A 19,924-nucleotide genomic window follows, 5' to 3' on the forward strand; every position below is an offset into this window, starting at 1 on the left:
CAATGAGGTCCATGGATGGAGCTGGAGATCATAATTCTAAGTGAAGTCAGTCAGAAAGAGAAAGAAAAATACTATATGATCTCACTTATATGTATAATCTAAAAAAAGACAGATGTGATCTTATTTATAAAACAGAAACAGACTCACAGAAACAAACTTATGGTTACTAGGAGATAAGGGGGTGGGAAGGGATAAATTGGGAGTTCGAGACTTGCAGATACTATTATATATAAAATAGACAAATGAGTCTCTTCTGTATAGCACAGAGAACTATATTCACTATCTTATAGTAACCTATAATGAAAAAGAATATGAACGTGAGTATATGAATGTACATGTATGACTGAAACATGCTGTACACCGGAAATTGATACAGCATTGTAAACTGACTATACTTCAATTTAAAAATTTAAAAAAACAGAAGAAGGAAATCCAGAGTAATGAAGCTAGAAAAGTTATCCTGAGTCATCCTTCCTTCGTAAAAGAAAAACTAAATTCATATAAAAATGAACAATAGAGTAAGATTGTGTTCAAATCCAACAGTAAGTCAGGTGTGTCAACTAATCTTATTGTGATGATAATTTTACAATATGTAAGTGTATCAGATCATTACATTGTACACCTTAAACTTACACAATGTTATATGTCAATTATATCTCGATAAAGCTGGAAAAAATCCAACCCTAAATCATTATAAGAAAACAAGAAAAGAAAGGGCAGAATAATATTCTAACAATGAAAACATATCAGAAAGACATGCTTATAAAACAGATGAAAATTTTAACTTATTTGAAAATTAAGCTTTAAAAAATTAATAAAATAGTATCAGCTAAGAAAGGACTATATAAATCAGAATTAGAGAAGCTCAGAAATGAAGTAGGAGAATACAGGATTAGAATTAATGTTAATCATTTGAGAGATGGAGACTAAAATAAAAGAAGCAGAAGAGGGAATAAACGCATCAAATTACACCTTTGCATAAACAGTAGGTGAGAAGGAGGGAATTCGAACAAATCAAGGAGATTTGAGAGAAAGTGGTAGATATAGAAGATAAATAAACAAACAAAAAAACCAACATATATGTAACAGAAGACTTACAAAGAAGAAAATAAAAAGCAGTGGAAATTTAAAAGTAATTTAAAATTAATTTAAATTTCCAAAGCAAACATTTAAGAAACTTTTTCCTGAGACAAAAAGAGATTTCAAGGGGAAAAAAAAAAAAAAAAGAGAGAGAGAGATTTGGTACTAGTATCTAGGAAAATCAATCCAGAATGACCAATGTCAAGATATTGTCTCAAAAAACTTCTGGACTTTACAAAAAAAGAAAAAAAAAATCATTTGGGCATCTAGGCAAAATATCAAATCATCTAAATGGAAAAGAAATAATTATCTTCAGACTGTATTCCAGAAGAAATAGAGTAACGTACTGAAGATATTCAAAGAAAGAAAACATGAGCCAAAGATTTTGTATCTAGCCAACATGTCACAAATGATAAATGTGAAAGAACTAAAGAATATTGCTCCTCTGAGTTTACTGAAGCAAGGCTTGTTGGACAACCAAAATGGAAAGACATTGGCCTTAGGACTGATGGTGACTGGACCAAGGATTGACTGGCATTACGTATTTACCCATAAAACTATGATGGTTGTAAGAAGAGTACGTGCCCAGGCAATGTAGAGCTTATACAACAATTAAAAGAGAAGAATGGCAAGAGAGATGAAATAGAGAACATACTTGTTGAATACATTTGCTGCTGATGGGGGTGAAACTGATATTTATTTACCTGAGATGCTGGCAAATAGGAGTGAGAAAGGAAAGAAGAAATTATGAACTAATTTCAATATTGTTGGGGAACCAACAGAAAATAACAAAAAATAAGATGAAGGGGACTGAGGTTGTTTCAGCTTCAGTATAAAAGTAACCATTAAAATGCAAATAAAACCTTCCTAAATACCAATTACATTTGAGGCTGCAAATAAGTGAAACACTAGTGCTATGAAACAGTTGCATATGTAAAATATATAAAACAATATGACATGAAAAGTAAGGTGCAAAGGAGTATACATAGTATACTGCCACTGAAATAAAATCGATGGCAAAATGAGGATATATGTGTATATATGGACAAATGTATATTTGCTTATATTTGCCATTAAGAAAGGCTAAACCAGAAACTAATAAAATTGGCTATATACAGGAGTTGAAGAAAACTTCTCTGAGTTACATTTTTATGTAGTTTTGACCTTTGAACTATGCTACCGTGTTACATATTCAAAAAAATCAAACTAATGCTCACTTGGGCAGCACATATACTGAAATTGAAATGATACAGAGAAGATTAGCACACCCCCTGTACAGGGAAGACATGTATTTTTTGAGGAATATTTCAGTGTTTACTGCATTATTTCCTCAACCTTTCTGTAGGTTTAAAAATTTTCATCATAAAAGTTTGGGACAGGGGAATGAACACCTGGATTGGAGGTAGGTGTGTGACTCCAGGACAGTCATCTATCTACAGGATAGCCAGCTAGTGACCTGGGACCTGAGTGACCTGGCCTGAAAAGATGAGCTATACTGTATCGGTCAGGATCCTTTTGGCTTCACGTAACAGGATACCGGAGTCAAAGTAGCTTAAACTGTAAGGATACCTAATTATCTCATGTAACAAGAAGTCTAAAGGTAAATGGCTCCAGGGTTGGTTAATTCGTCAGCTCGAGGATGTTGTAGCCTGCTTCTGTCAGTTCCTCGCTAGTTCTCTTGGCTTTACTTCATGGTTGCAAAATGGCTGCCACGGTTTCATATATCATGTCCTCACATGACATATCCAAAGGAGGTAGGAAGGGGATGGGCTAGCTCCCCTCGGGCTTTGCCTCCTTGCATTAAGGGTAAAATTCTTTGCCATAAGCCCCCACTTCCCCCAGAAAATTCCTCTTACATCTCATTACCCTTAACAAACCAATTCTGATTCACCACCTGGGGTTGTTCACCTGAAAAAAACTGGGAGGGATGGATGATTGTGGGGTGGGCAGCCAATCGTGTTTTGCCACACGAGCCAATCAGACTCAGGAATTTGAGCCAAGAAACCCGGCCTGGGTTTGCTGTTAGCGGTCGGTCAAGCTGATGGTGAGTGGACAACGAGAAGTTGAGCTGAGGCCCTGGCCCACCGGGCAGGGTACAAGCCAAGGTGAAGACAAGGAAAACTATAGAGAAGGTGAGGAAGCCATTTGGTAGAGAAAGGAGAATGGAGCACTTGTGGAGGTGGGTGGAGCTGCCCTGAAGGATGGAAAACCTCCCCACAACTGCCTGATGTCTTCTGGTTCTGATTTCACTTCCCGGCCACAGGGCATGTACCCGTGAGGGCTCATTTGCTAGTCACAGAAAAAACAACAATAGCAACGACAAAACTGGCTTAGCACAAAAGAGGAATTAGTTATCAATGTTATTAAACGTTATCAAGGCAGGAAGTGGAGCCTGTCCTTAGGAAGTACTAAAACCAGAACGTGCCAGCAGGAGGTGACTCCTCTTTGCCTCTTCCTGTGTGTTTCTACGTGTCTAATTCATTCCCTCTACAGGAGGATGTCTCTGCTTCACGTCCCCGACATTGTCATACATCTGCCCACACTTTCTAAATCTGCGTTAAAGTTTTGTCCCCTTGAAGGTCCCAAGTGATACTCAGTCCCTCAGTTGCAATTTCCCCAAAGGAGAGAAGCCAAGAGGCGTTCAGCTGGGTCAGATGCTCAATGTACTTGGTCCATAGGCTTAAGGTCACAACAGACAAGCGAGGGAGAGTGAGGAGCAGAACCAGGGGAGACGGGTCATTGACTCAGCCTGTAAAGATACCCTAGAAGATTTCCACCATGATCCTTAAAATAGTAGATTTCAAGGTTGGGGGTGAGAACCTGCCCCCCTTCCCATCCTCACCCACCCAGGGGACATTCTGCGATGTCTGAAAACATTTTTGGTCATCACAGTTCAGGGGGTAGGTGCTCCCTGCATCTCATGGGGAGAGTCCGGGGATGTTGCTAAAATCCTAGAATGCTCTTACAACCAAGAATTACCTGGTCCAGAATGTACGCAGCACCAAGATTGAGAAGCTCTACCTCAGCTGGTTCTTTCTAGTAACTGTTCTTCTAATCAAATGAAGCATCTGTACCCACAGAGCACACACCCAGGCCTGGTAAGTCAGAGGACTCAGTCAACATTTGTTGGGTAGAGACTGAATGGAAGCACCCTTCTAGGACTGTGTGGATGCTGATTCAAGTGCTGATTTCTTGGATTCAGGGTGCATTTTCAGTGAAGCAGCCCACAAAGGCAGGAGACATTGAGGCTCTTGCCCTGGGTTGGGGAACGGTTACAGGAATGAGCAGAAACAGACTGAAGCAGAAGACAGAACCGTGAACACACACACACAACCTGCTCTTGCAAGTGCTCAAAACACAGACAGCAGCTGCCTAGCTGGTATCTGCTCCTCCCCACACACCGTAAGGGAGAGTCGTAAATCCTTAAGTCCCAAACAGCTGTGGGCTATGACAGGAGCATCTTTTTTTCCACTCTAACTCGTCAGGCAGGAAGGTACAGGCTCTAGGCCATAGCGTTTCCTTTGGGCTTAGTCAACACAACATCTGCTTTCATCTCCTGAGGAGCATTGTCCCTGAAATTGCCCCCCCCCAAAAAATCTGTAAATGACTCAGAGAGAAGGCTTCAGGAACAAATTGAAGAAGGAAATTTTAAGGCAAGACTTCTCCCTGAAATTTCTGATAAACCTGAGGCTGCTATTTGGCAAAGGAGAAAAAGTTCTCTTGTTTCTGGCGTAAACCCAGAAGTCAGCTAACTCAGGGTCTTTGCTGCCCTCTACTGATTATCACGAAGACTTGCAGGAGGCTTGAGAGGGTGAGTGGCTTTTTGGCAGACTGCTTCATTCATTCCTTCATTTAATTTTTTGACGCATATTTACCGGGTGTAAATATACTTTGCCTATGCTCTGTGCTAGGCAGTAGTGCAACCGGGAAAAATACACGACGTATATTCCAACAAAGGAGACAAACTATGTGTAAGTCAACAAATAAGAAACATTTTAAGTTTGTTCCAAGTGCCCTGAAAACAATGAACCGGGTGATGTGGGCGAGGAGGCAGTTTAAGACTGGGCAGGCTGGGAGGTGACAGGTGAGCTGAGCCTGGGAGGTTGAGACAGTCAGCTGTGCTGACAGCAGAGCTTAGGGCTCCCCGGCAGGCCGCGAAGTGAATGTAAGCCTACTTGTGTGCCTCTGAAACCAGCGTGGGAGCAGGGGCCAGTGTGGAGGGGAGGTCAGCGAGGCGGGTAGGGAAGGGGTCACAGAGGGACCCCGCAGTCTGTAAAGGTACTTGAATTTTTCTTCAGAATAAATCTTACCCAGTAGAGGAAGGTACTGTTTTTTTAAAAGATCCCTCTTTTCATCGGATACATTCTCTCTAGGAGATCCATAAAGATTTTTCAGAAAGTTTACAAGGTGCATCCATGAAAGAGAGAAATAACCATCTAGAGGACTGCGCTGTCTCCTGTGTGGATCACGGAAGGTAGGGCTGGGGCAGGACCAGGAGGCAGAGCCAAGTGAGGGCTGTGCGGGAGGCAGGCTGGGCCAGAGTGGTGCCGCGGAGATGGGCAGAAATGGACCAGAGGCACCCTTGGGAGTTGCACCTTCAGGACCCATTGATGAGTTGGATGTGGAAGATGATGATGGACAGCTGCCAAGGGTACGAGGGCAAGCCAATCAGCTCTGACACGTGGTTGAAGAAAAAGGGCACCTGCAGGCTCCGTTGCGGGCTCATTGCGGGCTCTTTGCGGGCGGGGCAGGGTGGGTGATAGCACGCGAGTGCCTTTGCTCTCTTTCCTTCTGCTCAGTCTGGGTGATTATCCCTGACAGGTCTCAGGGAGGTAGCCCTCATAAAAATGGCTGTAAAACCTTTTGCTAATATGCAGCCACCCATAAATGTCAGGCGATGAGAATTACAGCCCCGCAGGCTCATCAAGGAGAGCGCGGGCCGAGGCTTGAGGAAGCCACAGCGACGGGCGAGGGCACCTAGCTGTCTTTCCAAGCTGTGTTCTAGTTTCAGGGAGGATGGGGCCGGAGTGCTAGCTGAGGCCAAAGCAGCTCAGAGCCTTTCTTGGAAGTCTTAGTTATCCAATCTGTCAGCAAAGCTCCTCTTCACCTGGCCCAAGGCGTCTTCAAGGTTAAGCAGGGCATATTCTTAACTTGTACTCAGCCAGGAGGAGTGGGGAGGTTAGGGAACCTGGCCTCAGGCAGCCTCTGATTATGGGGAATAAACAACATACTGTTTCCTGCCTTTTCCACCCCTGACCCACCTGTCAGCTAATTAGTACCTAGCACCCAGGTGTGTTCCCCTGCTCACCATCTGTCTGGCGGTCCTTCGATGCACCCCATATGTCTAACAGCCCCAACCCCCAGTTCCCTTTCATTTTCCCCTTATATTTATTTTTCTTCAGCATGCACTCAACATACAGCTAAAAAATCACTGGGATCATATGCTAAGCATGGCATTGTGCTCGGATCCTGGAAACTGGGCTGGGAGGGGTCAAAGAAATAGGATCAGAGGACCCTATTCAGAAGAAGCTATTCATCTAGCTGGCTGTCAGCTGGATGAGGTTCTGGGAGCACAGACACACTGACAAAGTAGAACAATAACAGATAAGGGTGGCTAACATCTAGAGTGCGGGCTGACCACGTGCCAGGTACCTGGCAAGGGCTCTGTCTCAGGCCGTCCTCATGACGTCCTCATGACAACCTCATGAGGTGAGCACTGCTGCCATGTTCCTTTTCAGATGAGGCGGGTGGCTGAGGCTTGGGGAGGTGGTAACTTTTGTAGGGTGACAGCTAGTGAGGGATGGAACCCTTTTTCAACCCAAGTCTGCCTGATCTTGAAGTTCTGTATCCTGCGCTGTCTCTGGCCCATCAGTTAAGACAGCATGAAGGGATGTTCTGCATGGTGCTCCAGTTCTCAGGCCATGCTGCCCTTTGACTTCCCCTAAGTTCTCTTCTACATACCTGTGTGCACAAATACACACCAAACACACACACACACACACACACACACATCTTCATCCACATCCCTAGCCTGACCCTAATCCTTTGGGCCCTAATGGCATTTTGACACTATCAAAATTATACCAACATTGTTGCATGTTCACTGAGAAAGCATTTTTAGAAGCAAACTTCAGTGGTGATAAACCCACATAAGTAATCCCCCAACCAAATACCAATAAATTTCAGGATCTGTTTTCTACATTAGATGATATTTTTTGCTATTAGTTTTTTTTTTCACTAAAGTTATTTCTGACCGAATTAACTCTTCATTGAAATTTCAGGGTGAAGATCTGTGTTCCCTAAAGCATTTCTATTGGCATCAGATCTTACCAATTGTCTAGTTCGAGAGAAGTTTCTTCAACGACTGTTATTTCTGCCAGACCCAACTTTCTTGGGTCAGATTTTAGAGATTTGCATTTAAGATCTGATCTTCAGTCAGTTTCACATTTTATCACATGCAGTGTTAGCCATTTTCAGTTTCAATTTGTACTGTTTTTTTTTAACAAGAAATATCCATTATCAATCAGATATCAGGCTAATAGTTCGTATTTATTACTTAGCTAACCAAGGAGAAAACTGAGCAGTTTATGTAACAGAGAGAGCAAGGTAAAACAGAGGCAAAGAGGCAAAGATTCAGACATGGGGAGATAAAGAAAGCAAGAGGAGATCAAATAATAAGAATAGAAATTATATTTATAGAAATGGTAATAGCTAATGTTTATTGAGCACATACTAGGATCCCTGTTCTAAATACTTTACATGGGCTTACATTCATTCAACACTCACAGAAACTCTTTGGGGGAGATATAATTATTATTTCCATTTTAAGATAGGGAAACTTCAGCAAAAAGACTGGAAAGAAATTGTCCCCAACTACACAGCTGGTAAGAGGCAAATCCAGGATTCAAACCCAGGCAGCCTGTGACAGAGAAGCTACAGTGGTCCTTTATGTTGATTGCTTACTTCTTGGTCTCGCAGCATTGAAATGTCCTCTCAAACAAAATGGTGAGGTGAGTTAAAATGTCCTTACTCCATCCCATGCCTTACTGCCACCTGAAATGCCCTCCCATCTGGTACGCCTAACACAATCACATGCTTCCTACCGGTGAGCCGGCCTGACCTCGGGGAGAGGGGGCACTGCCTGCAGGGCTGGGTCTCCTGGCCCTCTGCAGGGCTTTCCAGCATCTGAGCTAACCACTGTTGGGAATCTTACCTGTGCTGCACTTTTTGCTTCTTAGTCTTCCTCATTAGACCATAAGCTCCTTGAGGGCAGGAGTTAGGTCTCATTATACTGTTCGCATTTACCAGTATAGAAATGAACCAATTAGAAAGGCAATGAATGAATGTGCCATTTCAGTAACAGTGAGTTCCACTAATAGTGATTTGTTTTCTTATTTATTTTTTAGTAAGATTGCTTTGGCCTAACAAGTTCTTCTGCATAAAGGGACCTGTGACCATGGCAGTTCTGGAAACTTCCTAATTCAAAGGTGGGGGGAGTAACTGCTCACGGGTATGGGGTTTCCTTTTGGCTGATGAAAATCTCCACATTCCTCCATTTCTGTTCTGTTCTAAAAATCCTACAGTATCTAGTTAACAAAGGCATCTGAATATGATACAGAGTAAACCAAAGTCCAAAACAAGAACAAGTCAACTTAGAATTTATGCCTGTGATTGTAACTACATACTTGATCTGTAAGGTTGAAGATGTTATCCCTGTGTCTTAACCCAGGCTGCCCAAGTTAGATATCTTAATGTGGCCTAAAATTCCCCTCCTGTTCTTAGTTTTGATCAATGTACCAATGGTTATGTAATATGTTAACCCTAAGGGAAGCTGGGTTCAGAGAATCTCCATACTAACTTTGCAACTCTTCTGTAAATCCAAGATTTCTTCAAAATGAAAAGTTTAAAAAATACGTTTTAAGCTTCCAGATAACTGACTGTCAGTGACACCAAGTGCAGAGGGTAGAAACCACAGCCATATTGTGATGTGTACCTTAGTTTTTGTAGCTCCATCTACAGAGTAAGAGGATTGGACAAGATGCTCATCCAATAAGGGCAAGTAGTGCCCAGAGATGGCCCTACAAAAAGCTCAGCTATGTGAGTGACAGAGAGAGTGCCCAAGGTACCCCTGACTTTGGGGAGTATGTGTGGTTAAGGATTGTACTCCTAGCTTTACAGCCCCCCAGAGAGATTTTATTGGCAAAATAAGACTGGAATCAAAGTCAAGAACACTCATTTTAACTGAGCACGTAAAGATCCATCTCTATAAACCAGAATGCCAAAGCCAATTTATTTACAGAGAATTATACCTGTCAGGTGGCCCAGACATCCCTGTCCTCTCTCTATGGGTAGACTTACAGAGCAAATAAAGTTATCACAAAGCAGCTCAATGTGATTATAAGCAGCATAAGGGCAGTAAGTTATTTGATTTGAGATTTTATTGAAATTGAGTCACGATGGTCTGAAAATTCACTATTCCAAATAGAGACATATCCAATTTAGCTTGTGTTGGGCTAGCTTGTATCATTAGCTCTTCTTATCTGCTATCTGACTATAAACTAAAAATGTAAGCAGATACATTTTGTTGTGTATCAGTTTAAATACTCAGTTCCCTATAGTTTAATGTTTCAAGAACTTAGAATATTTTCTCTATTAATGGAAATTTTCAATATTTGAAAAGTAGAGATGATAGTATCATAAACCCTCATCTACCCATCACCCAGCTTCAACAGTTATCAAGGTAGAGTCAACCTTGTTTCATCTCTAACCCACTCCTCTCCCCTCCCACTCTCTCCCCACCCTTGCTGTTCCCTTTATTTTGAAGCTAATCTCAGATGTTATATTAGTTCATCTCAAAGTCTTCAGTAGATATTAGAATGTTTTTGATATCAACCAGAAATGAAAATCATTTTAATTAATTTGCTCATTGACTTCTTTATGGACTAGCACCGAGCTATATTCAAGAGAAACTGATTAAAAACCACGAATGCATTCCTATTCTCCTGGAGTCTGTATTCAACTGGACACTGAAGTTACTATCTGAGCCACCTTGGTTACTTAACCTCTTAGCTACTCAACTGCCCTTTGTCCTGTTTCTTGATATGAATATGGATTTGGTATTACTGTTAATTTTGTTAGGTGTGAAAATGTTATATTTGACATGTAGAAAACTGTGGGATTTTTTAAAAAAGAGATACATACTGATGTATTTAGGGATGGAATGATATGACGTTTATAATTTAAAGAACTGCAGAATTAAAAACAACAAAGTGAGTCGACAGGTGGTGTTCCACCTCCTGATCATTATCTCCAGCAGTGGGGGTTAGTTTGTTACGAGCCATCTTTACTAGTATTATGTTTGGATATTTGGCCAGGACTTGGGGAGGCATGCTGATGTTGAAAAAGGGATCTAGCTAGCCTCCAGCTCTTAAACTTGTTTGTTCAAACTTTACATATTGAGTGAAATTTTACCCCCACTTTCCTTCTCCAAACAATCATGCTCAGAACTGTGTTTGGCCTTTATCACATTTTATCATACTTAATTGATTTTGAGTATTTAACTGGGAATCAGTATAGCATGGTGTTTATTGAAATACAATAATTCACATACAATAAAATCCACTCTCTAAAGTGTTCACAATGGATTTTAGTATATTTACCAAATTGTGCAATCATCTCCACTATCTAATGCTGCAACATTTTCATCAGCCAAAAGGAAACCCCATACCCATGAGCAGTTACTCCCCCCACCTCTTAGAAATCCATTTTCTGTGTCTATAAATTTGTCTAATCTGGATATTTCACATAAATAGACTCATACAATATGTAGCTTTTGGTGTCTGACTTCTTCCACTTAGCATGTTTTCAAGGTTTATCCATGTTTTAGCATGTATCAGTACTTAATCCTTTTTAATGGCTGAAAAATATTCCTTTGTATAGATGGACCATATTTCTTAATTCTTTCAGCAGTTGATGGAACATTTTTGCTGTTATGAATAATGCTGCTATGAACATTTGTGTACAAGTTTTTGTGTAGATTTATGGTTTCAAATTTTTTGGATCATGATGTTTAACAATGGGGCTTTACTGCCACATGGTCTTGGGTTTAAGGCCAGACTTTGCCATATACTAGCTGTGTGAACTTGGACCAGTAACTCAACTTCTCCGTGCCTCAGTCTCACCTATAAACTGTGGCTATTCATAGTACCCACGTCTTATGAAGCCTTTTAATGAGACCAAAACCAAATAACATATGGAAAGTACTTAGGACAGTGGTTGGTTTATATGGTTAGGTCTGGGTCAAATATGCCTATTATTAGTTTAATATTTTGAGCTCCTTAATGTTAGAGTTCATCTTCACCAGTGCCTTTGAAACCCCAGTGCCTAACAGGGTTTTGTTTGTTTATTTTGTTTTTTCTTTAAGAGTGAAATAAATACTCAGAATTTCTTCTGGGTATCAGGGTATATGAATTTCAGAAAGGTGTATTTTGAAATTAAAGGACAAATCCTTTAACCTGTACATTGTGAAGAGGCTTGCCTCCCCCAACTTTCTTAATAACAGCAACTTGTAATACTCATCAGTCTGCAGGTAATTATTTAATACAATTTGAGAGATATTCTTGTAGTTAGTAATACATTATTTTATAACATGGGTATAATCGGATGGTGCCTTAAGACTCCTGATTTTCTGAAAAGCTGGGAAACAGCTCACTTTCACAGCAACTCTGTGATTGGTTTGAGGGAGACCCAGGTCGATTGCTGATTGGCTCACGCAGTGGAAACGGTCCCGGCCTGAGCCAGTATGAAGCCAATATGGCTCCACAGTTGGCTTTCCTGGAAGCCGGCAGACACGTGGCTACCGCAGGCCGAGCGGTACGTGGGAGGACCTAGTTTTGCTTACCGCAAGAGGGCGCCGGCGGTTTCTCGTTGCTAAAGTCCGGTTTCCCATAAAGCCTTGGACCGACCAATCAACTGGCTGTCTCCATACCGCTTTTAAAGTCGGCGGGCCCTTTCACCAATAATAAAACAGATACCACCCTCATCTCGAGGATTGATGGAAAGTTTGACCAATCATTTCACAGGTCTCTGCTATCTCCGCCTCTCTTGCGCGGGATTGACGATCCGTCCGGCCAATAGAGGACGCTCAGTCGGCGGGTGGATGAACGCGGCCCTCTGTAATGGCGGAGCGTGGCGGGGACGGGGGGGACGGTGAGCGGTTCAACCCGGGGGAGCTCAGGTAAGAGGCGCTGCTCTTCCTTATATCTCGGCGCTCCGGCGTCCCAGGGCTAGGCCTGCCGCGCGGAGAGCCGGGGTGGCGGGTGGGGCGAGGAGCCGTGGAGGCTGAGGGGCTAGGACCGCATGGGGTTGGAGAAGGGGGAAGGGGAAGGTGGCTTGAATGAGGGAGCCCGGTCGGGGCTGGGCCGCGGCCTCCTGCGCCTTCTCGGGGCTCTCCCTGCGGTTTTGTCGGGGCCCGGCGCCCCTTGCGGCTTGCGGCCCACGGGCTGGGCCTGGCGTTGCCGCTTTGGGGCCCCGCCTCAGGCGCGGGCCGCCTCCGCCTCGGCCCGCCGACCTCAGCCTTCCGCCGGGTCCGCGCCCCCGCGGGCCAGCTTTACCCCCCGAAGCCCTGCACGCCGCACGGAAGTCCCCAGCGCCCGGCACACCTGGCCCGGCCTTCTCCACGCGCTCCGCGGTCCTTGGGGTCCCCTGTTTGTCCCGGTCTTTCCCCCCCATCTCTTGCTTTTCTTCAACTTCGTGCGGCTTTCCTTTCTCTTACCCTTTGATTCCTTATCCCGTATTTGAGATTATCAACAATAGCGGCAGCCGTTTGCTCCGTGCTTCCGTGGGCCAGGCAGCCCTCTACTTATGAGTTGTCTCCTCCGATCCTCACACCCACCGTTTGGAGTAGTTGCTGTTTGCATTTTGCAGGCCCCAGTCTACATCCATCTTCATTTATGTGACTTGCCCAACTTACAGGTGAGGAAACTGAGCCTGTTAGAGGTTGGGGTAGTAGAACGCGGTCACTTTGGTGGGTATTGTGGCTCCAGGAAGTGACTTGAACCCAGGCAGCCAGGCTCGGGAGCCTATTCGACTGCTCACGCCATTGCCCCAAAGAGGGCAGTGACCTTTCTTGCCCTGGTTTCTCACTGCCTGTGGGATTTTTAATTAAGATTTGGGAAAAATTGAAGTGTCTTTAAAATGTTTTAGTCACTAGTTTTCAGGCAAACGAAGTACTGAGATTTATGTATATCTGATACATATTTTTCCCCCTGGACGGGAACATGTCATTTCCAATGTTCAGCTCCCATTCTGAGTTGTGCCATTGTCAGCCTTTGAGAGTGAAAAAGGAGCAGTGGAAGTTATGAGGACTCTAGTATTGTCTAGAGCTCAAGATGAAATTGTAGATGGAAAATGGGCATTGTCATTCAAGTTTTCAGGGGAAAAAAAAATCACGTCTTTTAGATTCTGAGTGGTCATACACACAAATTCTTACTTTGGCAGGAATAAAGTCTTATTGCAGGGTTAGATCTCATATCCTTTAAACCCTGTATGTCCACTTTAGCCATGAGTGATGAAAGTGAATTGTCAGGGTCGTTCAGTATTAGCGATGGAAGGTTTATTTCTGATTCTGTTCTCTAGAGAAGGTTACTTAGCTAGTCTTAGGGATTTATTTGGGAACTGTTCCTTTCTTTTTCAGACATCTTTCTTCAGTTTTACAATGAGTAGCCTTTTAAACTTTATTAATAGTAGTCTAGGCATTGTTGCAAAACTAATTTGAATAGGGCTTTAAATTAGGTGTTCTTTTGCAAATATTTTGTACCTCAGCTTGTTGAGTTGGAAGTGACCTTCAGAGCATATTGTACAGACCTTTATTTTAGCATTTCTCATGGTTTCAGAGAAATTAGTTATTTATGTGGCCTATCATGGCAGAAATTGGGGCCTAGTTTTTGTATTTGTATCCTGAATGTATTTCACAGCGTGTTGCTATCTTAGTACTTGGCAGTAAGGTGTTCAGTGGATATATGATAAATAAATAAATATAGGAGATTGAGAGATGGTTCACTTATTGGACCTACATTTATTAAGTGTACGTTGTGATAGCCACTGACCTAGGTGCTGGCAGTAGAGTCTTGAACCAGACCAGAAACCTTTGTCCTCAAGGAGCTTCCATGCTGATTAAGACTGATTTAAATTCTGAACTAACCACGTCAAGTGAGGAAGCACTTGCAAGTGTGGAGACTTACCCAAGGTCACTGAGTTGGTAGGGTCTGGATTAAAACCAAGGTCTTCTCACTTATGGTCTACCTTATTATAATTTGCTTCCTGTATATAAGCATTAAAAATTTTTGCTCCTCCTGTTGTATTAAAGTATTTTCAGCCTTGTCTTCACAATATTACAGTGTTTTCAGTCTTGTCTTCACCCTTGGGAAGACTGCATATCTGGATAGGGTACTTTGAGGGAAACACATTTGTTCCTATAAAAAAATTTTGTGTGTTTCTGTTCATGCAAGTAGGCATCTGTTTTCCTAAAGATTTAAAGTGGTAGGAATGCAAAATAACTATGGTACATAGAATTTATTTGGAAATCCAAATGCCATCCATCCATTTCTGGTTGTGGGCCATTAAAATTACTTTCAGAGTCGTTGTGTATAGATCCTTTACCTGTGGCCTTTGTTTGCTTATTAATGCTTTATGACTTATGACAAGGTATTTGGAGTCTAAATTTCCTCGACTGTACAATGGGAGTAAGAATATGCTGGTGTCACTACTCACTTGCTGCCTTAAGCAAGTGCTTTTTCTGTGCCATGGTTTCTTCTGCAAAAATGGTGCCAAACTTAAATCTCATTGGGTTGTTGTGAGGATTGAAAGAATTAGTGCAAATGTCCGTATAACTGTGCCTGGTATACAGGAAGTACACAGGATTTACTTATTGTAATTGAGGCAATAATTGAACACCTACCATCCTGGGCACTAGGATGCAGCACTATCCTAAGGGGAAACTATACTTGTGGGTAGAGATAATACATAAGTAAACACAAGTCAGATTTCTTCATAGCATTTCTTATAATTGTAAACTTAAATCGGGTAATGACCTAGGGAGGGGTTGGGAGAGACTAGTGTGGGAAAGGAGTTTGAGGTGACACTTGAGCTCAGGCTGAGTTCTGTAAAGATCTGGGGAAAAGCTTGCCATGCAGAGGGAACAGTGAGTGCAAAGGCTTCAAGGTAATGAAGTCGTTGATCAAGACTAGTCTATAAAGAGGTCAACAAGGGCCAGGTTATATAGAGGCTGCTAATAACAATATAGTAATAATAATAGACAATACTACTTCTAGTGCTAATACTATTTAACACTTACTAATACTGTTACTGTACTAATGTTATAGCAACAGCAATAATAGCTAATACTTAGCACTTATGTGCTGGGTGCCGTTCCAAGTACTTTATTAGCTCATTTAATCCTCACTGTAGGTTCTGGTAAGGTCGTTGTGATGCAGCAGTGTATGTAAAGAGCTCAGCACCTGTGCTATACACCTCTGACATCAGAAATAGCAACTTGAGGCTGTTGACAGGAAGTTATGTGAATTTTGTCACCATTTTAGTGGCAGGCTTTTGAAAGCCATCTAGGCAAATTGGCAACGAAGTGCCTTTTCAGGTAGAGCACTGTGCTAGGATTTGAGGGAGAATGAAAGTAATTAATTATAGTTTAAATAGTTTACTGTGTACTAGGTAGTATCCTAAATGATTCATGGGGATTATGTCACTGAACAGAGAGGAGGGTGGGATGTTTTACTTCTGTCCCCCTGCCCCCAGCTCATTTACATCTGAGTATATATTCAGGCTCAGAAAACATATAAATAGCCTGATAACAAAAGGCAGAGCCCTGGTTTGGCTTTTCTTTATTCTAGAGCCTAAAATGCTTAACTTCAGGTTATAACTAGGGAGTGTGAAATTGTTAAGAAAGAAATAGTGTAGATTTTTTGAAACGGAAGAGTCAGACTCAAGGGAAATCTAAGATAAAGGTTCATTATTAACTGAAGGCTGAAACAGAATATCTTTCCTTGGTGATTAAGTTTTTTCCTGCCCTAAAAGTCAAGACATTCCTTCAGTAACAGGGGCCAGCTCTTTTGGGAGTGCATATAATTTGAAAAAGACTGGTTATTTTGATCCAATCCTTACTCCTTTTTGCAGTCACTGTGTTAACTCATACTTTCTAACATTTAAGTGTGGGATCATTTACAAGCTTGGCTAAATATGCTTGGTATAGTAGTTTTGGATGTGTTTACAATCCTAGTGCTCTTCTAGAGGCAAACTCGTTCTTTTTTAGGATTTTTTTGATCAGAATGACCTATGAATTGAAAATTTTAGAGAAGGTTGAAAGAGTAGTCTTAAGCACAGGGTTGAAAACGTAGGAAAGTTGAAAGAGCCTGATGAGGAGAGTGTAAGAATGATTATCATCAGTCGTACATAAGGAATATACTTGTTAATCTCTCTTGAGCACTGGAATGTAAATTTCATGTATAATGGAGAGATTTATATTAGCTCCTGGGGAGACTGTGATAGGTACTCAGTAACTGACTATGGCAAGTTAACAGTAAACCTTTTTATAAGGTTCTGCATACCCTATTCATAAGGTAGCTTGGGTGCGGTATCACCTAGATACTCATTGTTCATTCAACAAATACTTATTGAGCCCTGTTAATGTGCAGGCATAACTAGGCGCTGGGCATAAAGGTGAACAGGACAGACAACTGCTCTAAAGGGGCTTAGAGAGACAGCATGGTGTAGTGTTTAAGAGCCATTTGAATTCTGGCTTTAGCACTGGACCAGCTGTGTGGCCTTGGGCAAGTTATTTTACACATGTGTGTTTTAATCTGTAAAATGAGGCTGAGAAAATCTTGTAGGGGTGTTATGGTTAAATGACTTAAAAAGAGCACCACCACCTAGCACATGGTAGGCACTATGTAAGAGTTAATTTTTTTAAGAAGCGCTTATGAGAAGAGCTAGATAATACCGTCTTAATGTGATATTGCTTATCTGCTTACATGCCATGAGGAAAATTAAGTAGTGTGTGTAGCTGGAGATTGAAAGTGGGGTAGGGTGCAGTGTAGAGAAAGCCTTTCCCTTTAGTGGGATCTCTTAAGAGTAATCTGTTAAGCTGCTACCCTTCCTTGCTAGAAAAACCTTCTATTTGGAAATAATTTCAATCTTCTAAAAAGTTGCAAAAATAAAGATAGTATGGTTAATGTTAAAATTTTACCTGTTCTGCTTAATACAGTACTTTAATCTATAGTCGATGTTTCAGTGCTATTAATCGAAATGTTCTTTATAGCATTTCTTCCCTCTTCCTGGATCCTGTCTAGAGTTGGTATTGTGTTGTCATGTCTCTTTGGCCTGCTTTAATCTAGAACATTACCGTAGCCTCTTTCTTTGTTTTTTATGTGTAACATTGACTTTTCTGAATAAAACACCCCCTTCCCCCACTTTCTAATAGTACATTCCTCATTTTGTGTTTGTCTACTAGTTCCTCATTATCAGATTGAGTTTATACAGTCTTGCCTGGAATAGGTGATACTGTGTCCCTCTCAGTCACATAATGTCATTTGTCCTTTTTGGATAATAATAATTTGATCACCTGATCAAGGTGTTGAAATAGATCAGTTTCCCTATTGCATAGTGTTTTCTTCATCCTTGTTTGCAGCTGTAAGCAGCAGGTGGGGAGATATTTCGAGACCATCCAGATATCTCCCTCATCTAACTTTCCTCCTAGATTTGGTGTCCATTGATTATTCTTACCAATACAGTCTTTACCACGATGGTACAAAATGATGACTTTCCAACTCTACTTGCTATTAAGGAGCTTTTTAACTTTGATATAACTAGAGATTAGTGGCTACATTTTAGTTATTTTGAGAGAGAAAAATATATATATTGCTTTCCCACCCAGGATGGCTCAACAGCAGGCCTTGAGGTTCCGAGGCCCGGCTCCCCCACCAAATGCAGTGATGCGAGGCCCACCACCTCTCATGCGACCTCCTCCACCTTTTGGTATGATGCGAGGCCCTCCTCCACCACCTCGGCCTCCATTTGGACGTCCTCCTTTTGATCCTAATATGCCACCGATGCCTCCTCCAGGAGGGATTCCTCCACCTATGGGCCCTCCGCACCTCCAGGTAAAAAATGTAGAGATTGCTGTTTCTTTGCTGGTTTAGTGTCAATATCATACATGACTTTTGCCTTAAAAATCTGTATTCTTCATTTTCAGTTTAAAGGAAAATGGGAACTAAAGAGAACATCCTCATATTAACGTGTTGCTCCAGAAGCAATGGTAACAGTCATTAGTGTGGAAATTCAGAAGGGGAATTTAGATGGTGATATGAAAATATATGCATAAAATCAGCACTGAATTAGGGGAGTTCCAACTTGCCTTCATTGCTGAGAATTTTCTATAGTAATCCTTCTTTATCTGAAGTTTGAAATCCAAATATATAGAATGGGAGGAATTTATTCTCAGTGATGCATGTTGCCAGTAAGTTTAAATACATACGTGTGTATGTATATCCTGAGCAGTTCTCCCTAGAAATGATGCCTACGATAGCGTCTAGAAAGTGGCAACACTTGCATTTTGTAAGCACAATATTTGGATTTTTCTCCCCCCACTGAAAAAAATATGGTAACTTACAATTTTAGAAATAGAATTATTGTAGGATTTCTTTAAATAAAAACTTCTGGTATTTTCACCTTAGGTTTGTATCCCTTTTTAGTGTATATAGACTCAGTTATTGTCTGAAATGAGGTTGTGAAGGTATCAACTCTCAAATATCTACTTTTGAGATTGTGTTCTTTTTGATTGAGTATGTACATATGTTGTCTTAGTTTAACAAACCAATTTTTATAATTCTGAAACCAAATAAATACAATGGTATCACCTGCCTTCTCTTAGCTTAGATAATCAAGAGTGAACTTACTAAAAATAGAGATACTATTTAAGTGGTATTCTGTTTAGATAGGGTTATGTTTTTTGGAAGAAACACAAAATTTTAATACTTTGCTTAGAATTGTGTTGCCTTCCTGGTAACATAGTCCCCCACCTTCCTCCAGCTCCCTTAAACAAACTGTTAAATGGTTTTATATTTTCTTCAAGATTAAAGAAAGAAGTAACTTTCTGACCTACTGACTAGTATAACTTGTTACATGTGAATTTATTCTAATTTTTGCCTTTAAGAGTTAAACCTCCTTATCGAATATTATAAAATATAATGGATTAGTGTATCTCTAATTGAGATATATCAGATGTTGTAATGGGATAGTTTCTAACATGATTTTTTTCTTGGTTTTGATGGATAATTGTGTGGTTTTTACATTAAATCCAAGTGATTTCCAGCTTCTGGTGAATGAGCTATGTTTTAGGTGGGTGTGCTAATAGAACATGGGCCTGTGTGCTGGTGCTTGAAAGATGCTAAACTGCATCCAGGAAAACTGAAGTGTAGGAAAGAAAACATTTAGGAAAATGAAATACAGTTTCATATTATCAGCATAGTGTCAATCCTATTATCCAGATTAAGATGCTTTGGATAATTGAATTTTAATGTTACCTTGTAGCTTATAGAGGAAGTCTTTTTAATCCCTGTTCAAAATCTGTTTTAAAAATGGCAGACCTCTTTTCTGCATTAGTAAGAAAGACAGCAATTATATTTAAATTGTTTGGTTCAGGATCTTGGGTTGTGTCAGCAATCATTGAAGGAATCATCAGAGATAACATTGAATCAATAGTGGCTCTAGGAGATTTTAATTTTAATTGTAATATATGCCATTTATTTTCCCTAAAGGTGGATAATTATTTTACTGT

General features: G+C 41.1%; 1 protein-coding gene and 1 non-coding gene across 10 annotated transcripts in view; both read left to right on the top strand.

Moving 5' to 3' along the window:
- The first annotated feature begins 2,289 nt into the window (after nucleotides 1-2,289).
- On the top strand, nucleotides 2,290-2,397 carry LOC123618228 (U6 spliceosomal RNA). The gene has a single exon (XR_006726635.1). It is a non-coding gene; the product is annotated as a U6 spliceosomal RNA (small nuclear RNA).
- Nucleotides 2,398-12,158: 9,761 nt separating this feature from the next.
- Nucleotides 12,159-19,924, top strand: part of TCERG1 (transcription elongation regulator 1) — a 57,777-nt gene continuing 50,011 nt past the window's right edge. For all 9 annotated transcript variants that reach the window (XR_012505678.1, XM_074360878.1, XM_074360879.1 and 6 more), the window contains exons 1-2: nucleotides 12,159-12,316; nucleotides 18,023-18,248. Coding sequence is in view for 8 of the 9 variants with exons in the window: in XM_074360878.1 (XP_074216979.1) it covers nucleotides 12,258-12,316; nucleotides 18,023-18,248 (285 nt within the window). In the remaining variant the exon portion in view is untranslated. The remainder of the gene's footprint in view (nucleotides 12,317-18,022; nucleotides 18,249-19,924) is intronic.

Source organism: Camelus bactrianus, chromosome 3 (genome assembly GCF_048773025.1).
Source record: "Camelus bactrianus isolate YW-2024 breed Bactrian camel chromosome 3, ASM4877302v1, whole genome shotgun sequence".
NCBI classification, from domain to species: domain Eukaryota; kingdom Metazoa; phylum Chordata; class Mammalia; order Artiodactyla; family Camelidae; genus Camelus; species Camelus bactrianus.